At 45.4% G+C, this 16,379-nt stretch overlaps 1 protein-coding gene across 1 annotated transcript in view; it reads left to right on the forward strand.

Moving 5' to 3' along the window:
• nyap2b (neuronal tyrosine-phosphorylated phosphoinositide-3-kinase adaptor 2b) overlaps window positions 1–14,927 on the forward strand; it is a 20,811-nt gene extending 5,884 nt beyond the window's left edge. Inside the window, exons 3-7 of the mRNA XM_019855908.1 lie at window positions 2,038–2,348; window positions 7,389–8,462; window positions 10,657–11,952; window positions 12,181–12,284; window positions 12,576–14,927. Of these exons, the coding sequence (XP_019711467.1) occupies window positions 2,038–2,348; window positions 7,389–8,462; window positions 10,657–11,952; window positions 12,181–12,284; window positions 12,576–12,860 (3,070 nt within the window). The 3' untranslated portion in view covers window positions 12,861–14,927. The remainder of the gene's footprint in view (window positions 1–2,037; window positions 2,349–7,388; window positions 8,463–10,656; window positions 11,953–12,180; window positions 12,285–12,575) is intronic.
• The last annotated feature ends 1,452 nt before the right edge of the window (window positions 14,928–16,379 follow it).

Raw genomic sequence — 16,379 nt, forward strand, 5'->3', positions numbered from 1 at the left:
GGGGGGTGACAAGTGAGAAAAATGTTAGTGATTAAATGCGAGCAACATTGCGGAGATGTGTTTCTGCCTAGTGACAGCAGAAACAGCCAACGGCCAATCAGATCAACACGTTAGCTTTGAGTGAGGCAGGCCTTCCCGCCTTCTCCATCCGATATGGATTTCATATATTCAATTCAAAAAAAACTGTGCATGCAAACACACGCAGAAATATTGAGGGTGTATTTTCACTTGTGTTATTGCACCTGTCAAAGCCAATCACAGATTAAAGAGCCGCTAAATAAAACCTACTTGTTGAGACAAAATGCATGTATTTGGGAGCTCAAAGGCGCCCTGCAAATATAAATACCAGTCAAATTTTTTTTTTTGCCACCTGCAAAAATATAAGGACTAAAAGTAATGAAACGAGGAATAGATGACAAAATTATTTGAACAAAATTATCTGCCAATACAACAACAAATGTTGACGTTAAAAAAACAAATAAACACAATGAAGCCCCCACCCCTCCCCCATAAAATTATTAGCGTATTGGTTTGCACGCACTAAGAAGCAGATCTGTGCTCTATTTTCGCCATGTAGAGCGTGTCTTATTTTAAGACAAACTTACTCATAACATTCATTAAAAGTTATAAATAAGCAAGTGAAATACAACACAAAGATTGCCTGGTAAGAAGAAATATCTTGGCAGACAAAGAACAAGAGCAATTGCAAAGCTGGCACGTTTGTAAGATTTTCCCAAACAATGAACACATTGCGGTTCATTAAAACAACATAAGCACTACGATTCTACAGGTTGGCCAAAGATCTGCTTCATCAATCTGTGTACATGCCAGACAAGTCCACGTGCGGCTTTATTATTGTGGCTGGCTTCTTTATCTTGTTTCTATGGGTACCGCTGCGTTGCTAGGCAGATTACAGCTCGGACCAGACCCCGCTGTGCGCCTTCTGTGCAACAGCTGGCCGGCGGGGTATCAGAGTCAGCAAAGTCACACACCCAGGGGTCTAACACATATAAAAAACATGTGAAGGCAGCTTCATGGCATTTTTATTTTCAATTTTTTTTTAACCTTACTTTGAACCATAGCTTACTTTAACCTGACTAAAAAAATACAGGCAAAACAATAAAATGCAAACACTACAAATAAATAAATACAAATTCTCAGATGTTGACATCTGCGTTCTTCCTTTTAAGCACCCTCATTAGCATCACTCCCGTCAGAAATCATTAACGCTCCTTTTAGGCCAATCACCCATTCATTGATGATGGGTGATTGTGTGCACGCCCGCGCGGGGTTTCTGTGAGGCGGGGGCACGTGGTGCCATTCTGAGTGTGATAATGTGAGCGCCGTCGGTCCTATCCGGAAGTTAAACTCGAATCAATGCCTTGCCCTGAAAAAGAAGCAGTTTACAGAGGGCGATGGCACAGCTGTTAACAGTGATGTAACGCTCATGTGACATGCGCAGAAATGCAAAAGAGAGAGAGAGAAAGAGAGAGAGAGAGAGAGAGAGAGAGATGGAGAGAGGAGAAACATGCCATGATGATTATGTATTGTATGGAAAGAGTGTTCTTTTACTGCCCGGAGCATGGACAAGGGTGCAAGGATTTGTTGTGAATGTCTTGTCCCTCCATGTGAACTCATGCCTATTTGTGGTTCACTATTCACAAATTCACTTATTCAGATTTTGTTTCTTGTATGAAGCCTATCCTCAGCTATTAGACAAAAACCTCACAAAAAAATATATGTGCTCTTTTTTGCAGCACCCTAAAATGTTGTAAAAGCCCTGGCAAATAGGAAAGTAGTAGCAAGTGTCAAGAAAGTACTGTTGAAAGAAAACTGAGATCCTAAAATGTTTGTACCTCAGGGAGGAGCTTAGGTTACTGGAAGTTATGCAGAGTCTTTGCCATGCCAAAGGCATGCGCACTTGCGTGGTCACGGAACAAATTCAACTTGTAGGAAAGGCACCACTCAATGTTAAATTGGACGGCTTGGATGACATGCATGTAATTCCAACAACATCTCCTTTTTACCTTTGTGTAGGACGGGGGAGGACATAGCAACGGAAGGCAAGCACTTACGTATGGGCTCCATCAGCATGCCAGACCCGCCGGAACGCATGCCCATGCCCCACCCGCACGCTTTGGCCTGTGGGCAGGGCTTCTCTGTGCGCTCCCAGTCCCTCCACTCCGTGGGTGGCAACAGTGGGGGCGCAGACGAAGAGGTGGGAAGCCCAACCTCCAGGAAGCAGCCCCCGCCCAAGCCCAGGAGGGACCCGGCCACCAAGCTGAGCATGTCGTCCGAAGCGGTGGACCACAGCCCCGTGTCCGCCTGTCGTGGAGACAGATGTGATGGTGAGTGGCGGTGGCACTTCACACCAAAGTGCGGCGCTATATTTAGCGCCTCTCTGAGGTGCCCTCTTCAACCCTGCTTCTTCGACACGGACATGACATCTAGCGAGCCGGTCAGATTTAACCACAGTAACACACAATTGGATTAACAGATGCCTCACTGAATACATGTAAATAAGTACTTTGGATACCAAGTAGCACACCAAAAAATAAGTAGCACACCAAAAAATATATCGCTCTACAAGTATAACCATCATTACCGCTATTACAATACAAAGGCCTAAGCGCTCATCAAAAAAAAAAAAAAAAAAAACGAGGCATAGTTCTACAAAAAATATTTCATATTATTGTAAACCTCTTTAACATTACACATGGTTCACATCAACATGGCACTTACATATGGGTCAATAAAAACAGGAACTGTACACCATGATTCACGATCTTTAAAGTATTGCACGTAAAAATTAGAAAGTCACGTAAAAATGTCTTCAGAATATGTTCGATGCACCCCCCACTCGTCTAAATACGGAATTCTGATCAGTATTGCCCTTGTATTGAGCAAGAAAATCCACTCGTTTGTATCCATCTCACGGGGTGGCCATTTTGCCACTTGGCGTCGACCAAAGATGACATCACAAATGCTCAGGCAGGTAATGACCAATCACGACTCAGCTTGAGAACATCACATGACCAAACATGTCCGCTTCTTACCCGAGCCCTGAATAACTTGAAGAACATTTTTGAGTTGACTTCCACCAACCAAAATACAATATCAATTAATAAATATATATTTTAAAAAACAGTTCTTAACAATTAAATGCAAACATATTGAATGTAAAAGTTAAATACAACGGAACTACACTGGGGCAGTGATTCCTTCACGTAAAACTAGAGGGAGCCAACATCCCACACTTCTGAGAATCACTGCCGTCAAAGAATGCTTCACAATATAAACCGGAAAATGTGGTTCTTTACCACAGCCCAAACATATTATTTTAGTATCCAACCATCCATTTTCGATACCATTTATCCTGTCCGGGGTCCATTCCAGAATAAACCCTTGGCTGTTCACCAGTTAATCACAGGGCATATCCAGAGACAGAAAACCAAGTCGGGCATGTGAAGCGCTACACTGTTAGTGACCCGTTACCACATAATATCATTTTGAAGAACACAACAGACGTTCATCATTTAGTACAGAAAGTATAAATCACAAACCTTTTATTTGTCAAACAATCAAAAAAAAAAAAATGCCAGTGACGTTAAAAGTGACCTGAAACTCGTGTAATGCATATTTTGGTCGGTTTATTTTTCCATACGTGAGGGACAAAATGTTTGAAACATCTCAATGTTTGACTCCATCCATTCATCCATTTCCTTTACCGCTTGTCCTCTTAATTCCAGCTGACTTTGCGGCTTTGTTTGTTTGTTTCATCTCAGATTCACCGTGTAACTTTGGCCCAGTGGATGGTTGTGTGAACTCATCCTGCTCATACAATGTTTTTGTGGGGGCGGCTGCACAGTCATCTGTGAAGGGAGCAAAAGGGTCTTAACATTTCTGTGAACGTGCTGAAAAACTGTTCCATAGTTTGAGGTCAATTACCAATTAAAGCCAAAACGTTTTTTGTTTTTTTTTCTGGCTTCAAACTGGCATGTCAAGAAGTAGAGATGGCATAATTAAGATCGAGGAGCAGCACCCCGCAGCAATGTCAGCCTGTTTGGGCAGAATAAACACATTTGCCCACGGATGAAAACAAAGGCTTCACTATAGGAGACTCTGCATCCTAAAGGCTCTCATGGAGAGGATTGTGATCAAATGAGCTTCAGAAACATTTTTCCCGATGAACATTTTGCATAAAGCAGTCCTCTATTATGTCGTTGAAACACAAGGCTGTGAGAGCAAACTAAAACAGGTTGCTGAGGGTTTTCGAGTCCATTTCACTCGGGATGCTCGACTGCCAATGTGATGCGAAGGGACTCGCCCAGCCTGACTGAGATTGGTGGGGATGTCCGTGTGTGCGCACAGATCTTCCTGGGCACCACGGCAACCATCCCACAGAAACAAGACCCCACCTTGGCCAGCCAATCACCACATCCCTGCGCAGCGCAATCCAATAGGGCTGCAGAGATGCTGGAGTCGGAGGCTGTGCAGCCAATGAGGGCGAGCCTGTGGGGGTGTTCCTGGTTGCGTGCACTGTAGCGAGAAGGGGAGGAGCTTGGTCGAGTAGAATTCATTCAGGAGGAGCGAATGACCTAGATTTAGTTTCCCTCAGGATGGGGATACAGGGTTGCGGGCAAACACGGCAGGGGAGAGGGAGGGAAGGGAAAGGGAGCAATCGAGGGAGAGGAGAAGGGACGGACGGGAAGGAGGAGATGTCACGAGCGGCGCTGAAACTGATTCACCGCGTGAATCTGCGTGTACAAGAATGCAGCTGTCGATGAAGGAACATGCATGCACCTGCACCAACACAACAGGCACCACCCCCCTCCCCCCCCCACACACACACACGCACACAAATCAAAATGCTACACAACACAGATGTTTCACTGAAATCATATCATCCACCCGAATCCACTAAAATACTGATTCCCAACCACTGTGAAGTGAGAGATCCTCAGTTGTGTCTCGGGAAATGATCCAATTTCACTTCAATGTCACAAAAGAGAGAATTTATGTCCAACAAATAATGTATATTTGTTCATCTATCCATGCCAGCGACGTACTGTACAGTAACGGGCAGAAAAAAAAAAAACCAACGCCCTTCCGCTAGATTGTAAAATCAGTTTGTAAGCTGTGACTGATTGTCATCATTTCGGTGTCTATATTATGTTCCATTTTTTTTATTTGGTGGTGTGCTGTGGGGTTTTGCTCCGTGTAAAGTACGAGCCCCGACGCAAAATATTTGGATGAGGCAATCAGGAAACAAGCAGTTGTGCACCAGTCTTGTGTGTATTTCATCATCCACGGCTTACCACACAGGAATTGTTGAATGGACAGCCGAATGTGTGTGTTTTCAATATAACAAGCATCGCCTTCATAATAACAGCAACCTTGGAGCGTATCACAGACATATCTGCATGAATAGCACCACTTTGCACAGCTTTGGGATGCTTATCTGTGTAACACCCTTTTCAAGGATTGCCTCTGAAAAAAAAAGTGTGCGTGTGTGCGTGCGTGCGTGTGTGTGTGTGTGAGTGAGTGTGCATGTGTGTGTGAAGGTTTGTTCATCGCTGCCCGCAGCTTTAATTGGCCTTGTAGCCATTGTGTTCATCTCAGCCATTTCACAAGAGTTACGGACTCTTGAGAGTTTGCACTTGCAAAGGCAAAGGCGGACTCTTTAGAGGTCACACAGAAGTGAATCTAGTTTTACGATGTTGAATTGGCAACTACTGGCTTGGCGTGAATATTATGACGATTGATTTTTCCACTCGAGGAAACATATTGTCTTGAAAGCATTCCTATCGTCTTCAGGATTGCAGGCTAACATAAAAACGTAAATTTAGAAAATGCAAGATGTGTTCGAGAAGTTCTAGTTCTGGTGTCACTCAAGATATATTGAAAATCTGTTGTTCTCAAAAGGGAGCCTATCTCTGTTGACACGGGACCACATGCAATACCTGTCCTCATTTCCATCTCACGCGTGACCATTTGTAAATTTGTGTGCGTGCGTGTGTGTGCATGTGTGTGTGAGATGCTGGTGAGTCATACAGTTATGGGAAGTATATGCGTGTGTCTGGGCCATCTGCTGTCTGAATTATTAAAAGCGCGAAACTTGACAGCTTGAAAAGGTTCAGCCATGATGGGTCTCGGCAACCCTCACCACCACCACCACCACCACCACCACCACCACCAGGCCTGTCAGCGGAAGGGGCTCTCTTGATCAAAACATCTCAAGATGTGACCCGCAAAGCCATGTTGAACGACGACCGGATGACGACGGTTCGACGGCCTAACGTGCAACACTCCGAGGGGATGACGTGTTCTACTGCAGTAACCGGTCGAGCGAAACATCCTATAAGCTCACTGCACCACATCAAAAGAGATTCACACTGCAATGCCACGTCACCGCAATCAAAAAGAAGCTCCACAGCGTGTGTTTGTGTGTGACCCAGATACGACACTTGCATACCGCATCCGCTGCTGTATATGTGACCTACAAACACGCATATGCCTCAACCATTCCCACATACCTGATTCGAGATACTGCTCTTAGCCATGCACACTGGCCTACATATGACCCACTGAACCACACGTGTTGCACTGCGTGACCGCTGAATGAATCTCATTCAATGATTCATTGAAAGAAAGGGAAAAAAGATGGGACATCTCAAAACCAAACTTAATGATTGAACCCGTTGCTCTTTACAACAAATAGCTATAGGGATAATGGAAACAGTGAGTTAATCACACTTTCGGTAAAAAAAAAAAAAAAGTTTTTATTTATTTAAGATATGAATCAATATAATAATAATAATAATAATAATAATAATAATTTAATGATCATGCAAGTGTAAAAACAAAATAAAATCATAATTCATTTGCTGTTGAAAAAACATTGACAACCACTAATTACAATGGAAAAGGTGGCTGATACATATTCCGCATATGACGTTCCAACAATGTACTGTAATTGTGATACAAGTGTAAAAATAAGTTAACCAATGTAAAATTACAAATTCATGACAAATTTGACCGTATCATAGCTCAAAATGTTGTCGCGTCATCTGATGCCATCTAGCAGCGGCGTATCTGAAATCTGTCCATACATCAAATTATGGCTTGCAACACACACACACACACACACACACACACACACACACACACACACACACACACACACACACACCCACACACGCACACACGAGTCAAGGTCACGCTCCAGACACGCAGCCACGGAAAACACAAAATACGCTCAAAGTTCTTCTCGTGCTTGACAAGTTACCTCTTTCTTAATTGGTTTCTTGGTCTTTGACTTCTGCCGTTAAAAAATGTATGCGTATTATCATGGCATGACTGAGTGTCTTTATCTTCCTCTCTCACAGCTCAAGGATGCAGCGAGGAGTGCCGGCGCGTGCCACCGCCCAAACCCAAGAGGAACCCGAACACACAGCTGAGTGTTTCCTTCGACGAGTCCTACATCAAAACTCACGGAGGCGGAGGAGTGTGCCCTGCGAAAGCGCTCCACCGCACCTGCTCCCCGTGCGAGCGCAACGCCTCTCCGCCGCAGAGCGACGACAGCCCGACCGACGACTGTGAGGACGAGCCCGTCTACATCGAGATGGGGGGGATAGATGTCGGGGCGCGAGAACTCTTGAAAAGTGAGGACGAGGAGCCGGGGGAGTCCGTGTATGAGGAGATGAAGTACCCTATGCTGGATGATATGGAGTATCGTACTGACCCGGTGGGGTGTCGCTCCGCATGTCCTACCCCAGCACCGTATGACCCCGAGCCTCTCAGCCGATGCTCCACTCCGAGAAACATTCCTTTCTGTGACATTCCTGCGCCGTTTCCCAATTTACTGACGCACAGGCCTCCGCTGCTGGTGTTCCCCCCGGCGCCGGCCCAATGCTCGCCCAACTCGGACGAGTCTCCCCTCACCCCGCTTGATGTTACCAAATTGCCAATGCTGGAGAACCAATCCTACAGCAAATCCCCGACCTCCTCTGCCGAGCCACCCTCCTCCGCACACATCCGTAGAGAGCTCACGGCCACCCCGACCCTCACCGTTTCCGGGCGCTCCTCCGCGCCTCCCCTGCCTTGTACTCTCTACAAATCGTCCACCGCGTCGTCCTATCAACGCAGCCACTCGGCGTGCCCGTCCCCAGTCAGTATGGGTCGCTGCCTTACCCCGTTGAGCCTCATGCGAACGCCGCCGTTTGATGCTCCAGTGCCATTTCCAGGAGGTCTGCCAAGGAGTGCCTCGGCCACCCCTCACGGCAAAGGGTCACCGCCCCAAGACGGTGTGGGACGACTCCACGGTTCCATGCAGAATGTGTCGACGGGGCGTTCGCGAACACCCACGAGCCCGCTGGATGAATTGACCAACCTGTTTACCACCGGCAGGAACATGCTGAAGAAAAACGCCAGTGGGAGAAAATCCAAAGAGCCCGGAGAGAGTAAGTCATTTGTTACATTTTGCCGAAAAATGCAATGGGTATCGTTCATTGAATGTGATGAGAGCTCGCAATCGCAAACGACAAGTGGTCCTTGGTTCACAGAGGAGATCAGTCTCCATGTCTTCACAGAATGCCTGAAAATTTCAAACAAATAAATAAAAATTTGAAAGCACACCGAGAACTGACCGGGTAATCTTACCTTCTTACCTGTGCAAATGAGTTCATTGCACGCCGTTCTTAACCTCGTACGTCGGGGCCGTCGTAAACCGAGGACACCTTGAGTTGCCTTGTCTATGAAATGTGAAGCCACAATGTCCTGAACACACCGCTCAACTATTCGTTCCACGGAGGAATTACGACAACAAGCACCACAGCAACGTAGTACCGTAAATTACCTTTACCGAGATGGAGGAGAAGGAAGGAGAGATCCTTGCCGGAGATTTCTTATCTTCGATTATTCTTGTAAGAGTGCCAAGTTGCTGATGAAGGCATTACCTGAATTGTCTTCATTCTTCTCCTTTGTGGTGTTTAATGCCGCCTGGAAAACTGGCGGAGCGGTCTTCCTCTTCTCATGGTAGATGAGCTGGTTGGAAATGGACGTACGGAGCGGCGCCGATTATAGTGAAAAGCGGGCAGCAGGTCCTTCCAACTTTGGGCCATCAAAGAGTGTTCCTTTTCTTTCTTTTTTTTTTTGCAAATATTTTAAAGTGAAGTCTACCTTGTGCTAAAGAAATCATCAATTCAGTAGATATTAGATGAACTTGAGATGTTTCTTGTGTTTCTGATTGATCCGTACTTAAATCATACAAACAGCCCACAAATGTATCCTTACGCTGTAGTAGTCTTAGCAACTACAACATAGCAACAGTGGAAGGAGGAGAATCCCATTTCTTATTTGCTGCTTCCCTCCCTCCGTGCAAAGGAGCCAATCACAGCTCAGGACATGCCGGCGCTCGATGGAGCAACACGCTCCTGATGTGCATTGAGCTACGGTCCTCAATTCCAATCTAACACCTCATCGGAGCATTACAGATGCTCTTGTCTCGCCAATCACTGCGTGTTCTTCTTCGAGTTCCAGCCAATCAGAACGCTGCTGCAGCTTTTACACTCTGAAGGGCATTTAGAATGCCTTGATGTTGACACGAATGGAACTTGAATATGACTGAAAAGAAGAATCATTTGCATTTTTTTTTAATCATCTTTTGTATAATTTCCAAATGAAGGCGAGATAGAAAACAATGCATTTCCAGGAATGAATTACTGCGAGCTCTGCTGCTGTTGTCGAACCCCATACGTTCATTGAGCAGTATTTTAATTAGTCGCACGACACATGTGTGAGCGTGTGTGTCAGTGTGTGTGGGGGGGGGGGGGCTGTTGGCATCCATCTCAGTACACACACAAGCACAATCATGACCACGGGAGCTTCATTTTTCTCTTTCTTCCACGCATAAAACAAGTAGCTCGACCCACATACCAACTGGTTAATCGCCATTCGCCACACACACATGCATCTGCATACAGATTGCATATATGACACATATGCCTGCTTGGTACTGTTATGCAAGAGCCCATTTAGGAACCGGCGAGAACCACAGTACCGCTTTGTGGAGTGCAGTGGTGAGCTTTAGTGTGTTTCTACATACACGTTCACACACGGGAATATAATGTGTAGAACTACCGTTGTGTTGAGGAGCGATCTGAATCCATCATGAAGATATTAGAAAGGGGTTTCAGCCAGAAACATTGATAAGAGTTTTTTAGATTGGTTAAAATAAGGCCCTGTATGTATTGCAGATGTGGTACTACATTATTATTACTCAGGAACTGCTTTGGTTCTTTGTATGTAGGTGCTGACCCCTAGAGGACAACTTTGTAATGCAGTGATTTATTTATTTTTTTGTACAGGAGTGTGCAACGTTATTGGAAATAGGCAGTCCAACATGACACCTCTGTCAACCAAATCTGAACCAGACTATCATGTTGATTGATATTCTACTTTGTATAGGAGAGGGCAAACTTCATGCATTAAACGATGCTGGGTTTTGCATGCCAGTTTGTGATTGATTTTGCGTGCACAAATTAAGTGAACCTGCGTATCATTCCAGACTCACTATGTCAAAAAACATGTTTAGATACTTGACTGACTCAATGAGGTTAATCTATAACTATTTGTACGTCTGATTTTTACTTACAGCTGAGTCAAAAAGTAAGTCCCACGGTGAGTCCAAACGTGACGGCAAGGAACGTCACAGCCACGGCAAGGAATCCAAGCGAGACTCGAAGGAGCGCCACGGTAAAGACTCGTCTCATCGCAGAGACAGAGACAAAGACAGAGAAAAAGACCGAGACAAAGACAAGGAGAGATCCAGCAACGTGGAGTCAATGTCTCACCGGCGCAACAGCAAAGAACGAAGCGGTATGGACGCACCGCTCGTTCGCAGGGACAGCAGGGACGGCAGAGACCCAGGCTACAGCAGCGTGGAGCCCATTCCAATGAGGCGGGATCCTAAAGAACGGAGCTGTAGTTCCGTGGAACCCATTCCGCTGATAAGAAGAGATTCCAAAGATAGAGGGATCAGCAACGGAGACCTGATGCCGAGACGAGACAGTAAGGACAGGGGTGTCGGACACGGAATGGAGTCTTTGCTTAAACAGGAAAGCAAAGACAGAGAGAGACTCCTCGATCCGGCGCCGGAATTGTTACCGAGACAAGACAGCAAAGAGGCCGCGAGAAACGGTGTAGACTGCCGACACGACAACCGAGAGAGACTGCTGGATCAGCCGCCGGAGATCTTACCGCGACAGGATAGCAGAGAGCGAGTTAGAAATGGGTTGGACTCAAAGCACGACAGCAGGGACAAGCCACCCGAGCTTCTGCCCCGACAGGAGAGCAAAGACAGATTTAGAACTGGTTCAGAATACAGGCTTGATAGCAAAGACTATCGTCCTGATTTACTACCCAGGCAGGACAGCAAAGAGAGGGCAAGGAACGACATGGAGCACAAACATGAGGGCAGAATTGACCAGCCGCCTGAGATCCTTCCCAGGCAAGAAACTCCCAGGAGCAGTAACAATAAGGACAGGTCAGGATATGTTTCCGAATCAAAGCATGACGGGAGAGAGAGAAACCTCCACAATGGAGGAGAGCTACCACCACCTCGACAGGACAGTAAAGATCTCAGCCGAACTGGCCTCGAAGTCAGACGAGACAGCAAGGACAGAAGTCTGAACGGGTCGGATCAGCATCAGTATGATGGTAAAACCGCCAAGAGCCCCACCGTGATGGAGTACAGGTACGACAGCAAAGAAAGGGCGTACAGATCCGATGGAACGCCACGACGAGAGAACAGGACAAATCAGAGTACGGACCTGTCGAAAGCACAAGAGAGAAACGGGAGCGCGGTGTCGGGTCAGCATTCATCGACCACGACGCCGACTCACCACAGCAGATCAGCTGGCAGCCCCCCGATGACCGCGGCCACCGGAAATGGTGAGGGTCCGTTCCAAAAATTACGTTATCCGCTAATGTACCTTGACGGGTGGTGTCATTTGGGGTTGGACCCAAACAAATGCCCGTTTTGTATTCTTCACACTTGTACAGCTTGTGACCATTGTAGCGGTACGGTTTGGTTCAGTTCAGGGCTACATTACACAAATTAACTCCAACAATGCCTGGCAAAACTTTCTTATCGTGACACATTTGTCCATGTCTTTGTAGATATAAAAGCAGCACCGAAATATGCCCGCTCGCCTTCCATGTCCGCTAACCCTTCCCCAATCGGGACGCCGCAAAGGAGAGCAGCAGAGGCTCATCAGAGCCAGGTAAGAACATGTGATTTTCAAAAAATGTGTCAGCTCCCTGTGTGGAGTTTTCATGTTCTCCCCATGCCCGCGTGGGTTTTTTTTTCCGGGTACTCCGGTTTCCTCCCACATTCCAAAAACATGCATGGCAGGCTGATTGGACACACAAAATTGTCCCTGGGTGTAAGTGTGAGCGCAGATGGTTGCACACAAAGCAACCTTTTACTTTCATTCGTGGCAACGGACAGTAATCGTACCTGAAAGCTACTGAAGACCTTCCTGTGACTCACTGATGTCGTTCCTGCCCCTCAGATGCCCCAGATGCCATGGATATGTGGAGACACCACAATGCTGGAGCAGATTGAAAGGAAGCGAACACTCTGCAAAGAAATCCGCTCCAGACAACATCCTCGATTGCAGAAATATCTGGAGAGGCCTCCCCCAGACAGGAGCGAGGAAAGGCACCACGAGCGGAGTCAGTGCAAGCAAGAGAGCACCTCGGCCCTCCCGCCTTGTGGGAAGAGCAGCGGGGCCAAAAAGATCCGTCCACCTCCTTATCCGGCACAGACAACTGTGTTTTGGGACACCGCCATCTGACTTGGTACAAACACACCTCCCATCTGCCACACAACCCAGAATGATCCCCTTCCTCACCCCCTTGGGGACATCGAGACAACCAACTCGAGCGCCGGAAGGACGATGCTCGCTGATGTCAAAGGACGATGGTGTTACCATAGCAATATTTCTGCTTGTTCAGGTTGTCATGTTTTCTTATCATCGCTGGTGATATTTGATATTTTTCTATTTCATGTGGCTGGATTCTTGTAACATAACTAACTAGTAGAGTAGATATTTGATGAATAGATATTTTCTAAACCAGATGGGGATTGAAGAGCATCCTAAATTATGTATAGCAAGATGTAGATGCCATCTAGCATTTGTTTTGTTATTTCTTTTTGTTTTTTTTTGTTTTGTTTTTTTTATGTTTCCTTGGCTACTTTGATCTATGAATACTTGTTCTGTGGTAGCATACCGTACCTTTTTTCTTTTTTACACCCAACACTTTTTTTTGTTGTGCTAAAAAACAAAAAAAGCACAAAAATGAATGGTCTATTTGGTTTTGTCTGCAACTATTTGACATTTTCACTGTTGTATTGTCAGTTACATTAGGGATGGGTTTAAATCGATTGTTAAGTGTGGAGAGGATTGTTGATAAGTCGTGTTTTGAAGCATTTAAGGCAAAAAACGGAGTGCACTGGGCGCTGTTGATTCAGTCTCAACTCATTTGCCGTCGAAAGAAGCGCAACTATGGCAGCTATGGGCAGTTGAGCTTCATCCACACACGTGGCATGAATTTTCACAATACAACTCTGTCGGCAAAATGAGTTCAGAACAATCCCAACAAATAAATAATGCAGAAAAAAAAACAACTTTCCGTAATCAACAAAGAAATTCAGTCAAGTGCCCATCCCTAATGGACATGCTTTCAGTTGCTATCCATACCCACTTCAGCTCATTCCAAATGTACACTAGAACAGAAGCCAAAATCTTTGGGCGTTTCGGTTTGTGTATTCCAGCAAGAAGTCCCTTCATTTACGTCTTTTGAAGGGGGAAAAAAAAAAAAAAACGTTGGCGGAGTGTAGTAGGGGGGCGGACAAAGAAAGTGTGATTATTTCTGTAGTATTTTACGACACCAATCCAAGTGTGTCGGAGAGGTAGCAAATTAGAAAAGACATTATTCACAGTATCATTTCCCAAATCAGCCAAAGCCTGTTTTCAGCGAGAAACTGTGTGGTTGCACTTTGGATGGGTTGCTCATGATAAAATGGGGTTGGTGGCAATAGCTGGTCCATTGAATGCCGGCGCCTTTACTTTGCCATGCACACTGCAAGTAACAGAATAAAGTGTAAATACTTGATGCTCACAACCAGCCTGTACAATCAACACCTGAGCTTTTAGAACACGTCTTGATTTTACTGCAGATTATAATAGCCATATGCACTTGCGTAAGAAATATCTTTCAAGATGATACTTATATACAGTATATATTTTTGAAAACGTGACAAGTAGCGAGCTGTGCCATGTGCGTTTTATTTGGCAGGGAAGTCAAGGCTTCATTCGGGATTGGCTGTGTGTGTGACATGCGGTCATTGCCCGATTGCTTGTTCCTGGATAGATTGCGATTGGCTGAAAACTTTTACAGACATCATCAAGGACCTATGTCATGGCAACAGCTCAACAAAAAAAAAAAAAAATGAATATAAGGACCGGGGCTGCACAACTCCTCCAAATCTCTGAGGTTTTAGCCAAGAAAACTGCACTGCCCATCATCGTTCCATCACATCCAATCAGGCTGGTAACAATGTTCCTTCTCCCCTCTGCTCTCTCCCTCTACCTCAGCCTCCTGCTTTCATCATCTCGATTGGTTCCCCTTTTTGCACATTAAAATGCAATGTCCACATTGCCAAATAGTATGGGTTTGACGGATGAGCTCTCCAGCCCTCAGAGTTGCAAGTGCAGTAACCCCCTCCTGTGGCGCCAATCGGCATTGCAGAGGTCCCTTCTGTGTCGTACCGGTGCGTGTGAGAGTATCCAAGGGAGTGAGCTCTGTGTTTGTGCGTGCCTATAGCTACACTGTATGCAAGCTGAATCTAAAAAAAAAAAAAAATTACAAAAAAAAAAAATTGATTGTTTAAAATATGTTAACTTTGCCCCGCAACTCTAATACATGGGGAAGGCGGGGTCGAGTTTGCAAATGTAATAACGATGATGTACAATCTTTTTGTGTGTATAAACGTGCACTGTGAAAAGGTAGAGAGAGCACCGCACTGTCAGAGTCCTCTGTCTTATTGCACTGAGTGTTCTCTTGTTTTGCGTATTTCGAAAAAATGTTTAAAAAAGGGAGAAAAAAACATGTTTGGGGAAGGAAAAAAAAGTACTGTATTCTGATTGTCACTTGGGTTTGGTAAGAGAAAGAAATAAATATGAACTTGAAACCTGCCATGGAAAAAAAAAGACTGCTTGTGAAATTGATCAGTTTCTGCGACATGAAGGAATCAATGGAACCACGGGGGGGGGCGCTGGTGCGCATGTTTTCGTTGTTTTCCTCCTCCAACACACCTGATTCGTTAATAGTGTCATGGTTTTGGTTTGTCTGTGTGTTATTTGTTTCAGCACCAACTGGAGTGGAGGGCGGTGCCTCCTCAACGGTGCACCTTTGTCTGGTTTCCAATCAAGCCTCGCCAAGTATTTCAGGGCTGCCAAGTTGCCAAGTCTCTGTTGAATTATGGACCTTGCTTGCTGTTTATGCTCAACGGTTGTTTTCTAGACCAGCGGTCTATCAACCTTTTTTTAGCCCCACGGACCGGTTTAATGTCAGACAATGTTTTCAGGGACCGGCCATTATGGTGTGGCGGATAAATACAACAAAATAATATGATACGACCCATATGAAAACGGTGGTATTTTCGAAACGTGATAATAAACACGAATCATGACACGAGGAACGTCTGATCTGGCCGCAACACTCTCTGTCTTGTCTCTATGGTCACGTTTAAACGTGCCTTCAAAATAAGATGCACCGCAAATACAAATTGCATGAAAAATACAACTCACCATCGCCGCATATAATGCAGAGTGGGCTTGGTGCGTGGGAATCTCCCGTTGAGATAAATCCGTATTTTGAGTAAGACTCCCAATACTGTCTCGTTACTCCTTTTGCTCGCTCCTTTGGTTTCATTTTAGCGGTAACCTATCACGTGACCGAGAAGCTCTCATTGACCTGCCACTGTAGAAGGATGTAACAGAGAATCCGGTAAGTTTTCAAAATAAAACATCAGTCAGGCCCGAGGTTTGGGGACCGCTGCACTTGACCTCTCGATCTCGTTCGTTTTGCTCTCTTAGTTCCTCGTTTTTTTTTTAAGTATTGCTATTATTGAGTCATTTTTATCTTGCTCTTGTTTGTCCTGTAAATTGGACTCTTGTAATTTCGTTTGTATTCTCTAACTTTACGATTACCTTGGCTTTTGCAAGCGCTTTTTGTATATGCCTTGGGGTTTTTTTCTGGCTCCTTGTGACCAGCGATTTCTGTTTACACTTTGTCGGTTTTGCGTTTTT

This window comes from Hippocampus comes, unplaced genomic scaffold (assembly GCF_001891065.2).
Source record: "Hippocampus comes isolate QL1 unplaced genomic scaffold, H_comes_QL1_v1.1 scaffold114, whole genome shotgun sequence".
In the NCBI taxonomy this organism is placed as follows: domain Eukaryota; kingdom Metazoa; phylum Chordata; class Actinopteri; order Syngnathiformes; family Syngnathidae; genus Hippocampus; species Hippocampus comes.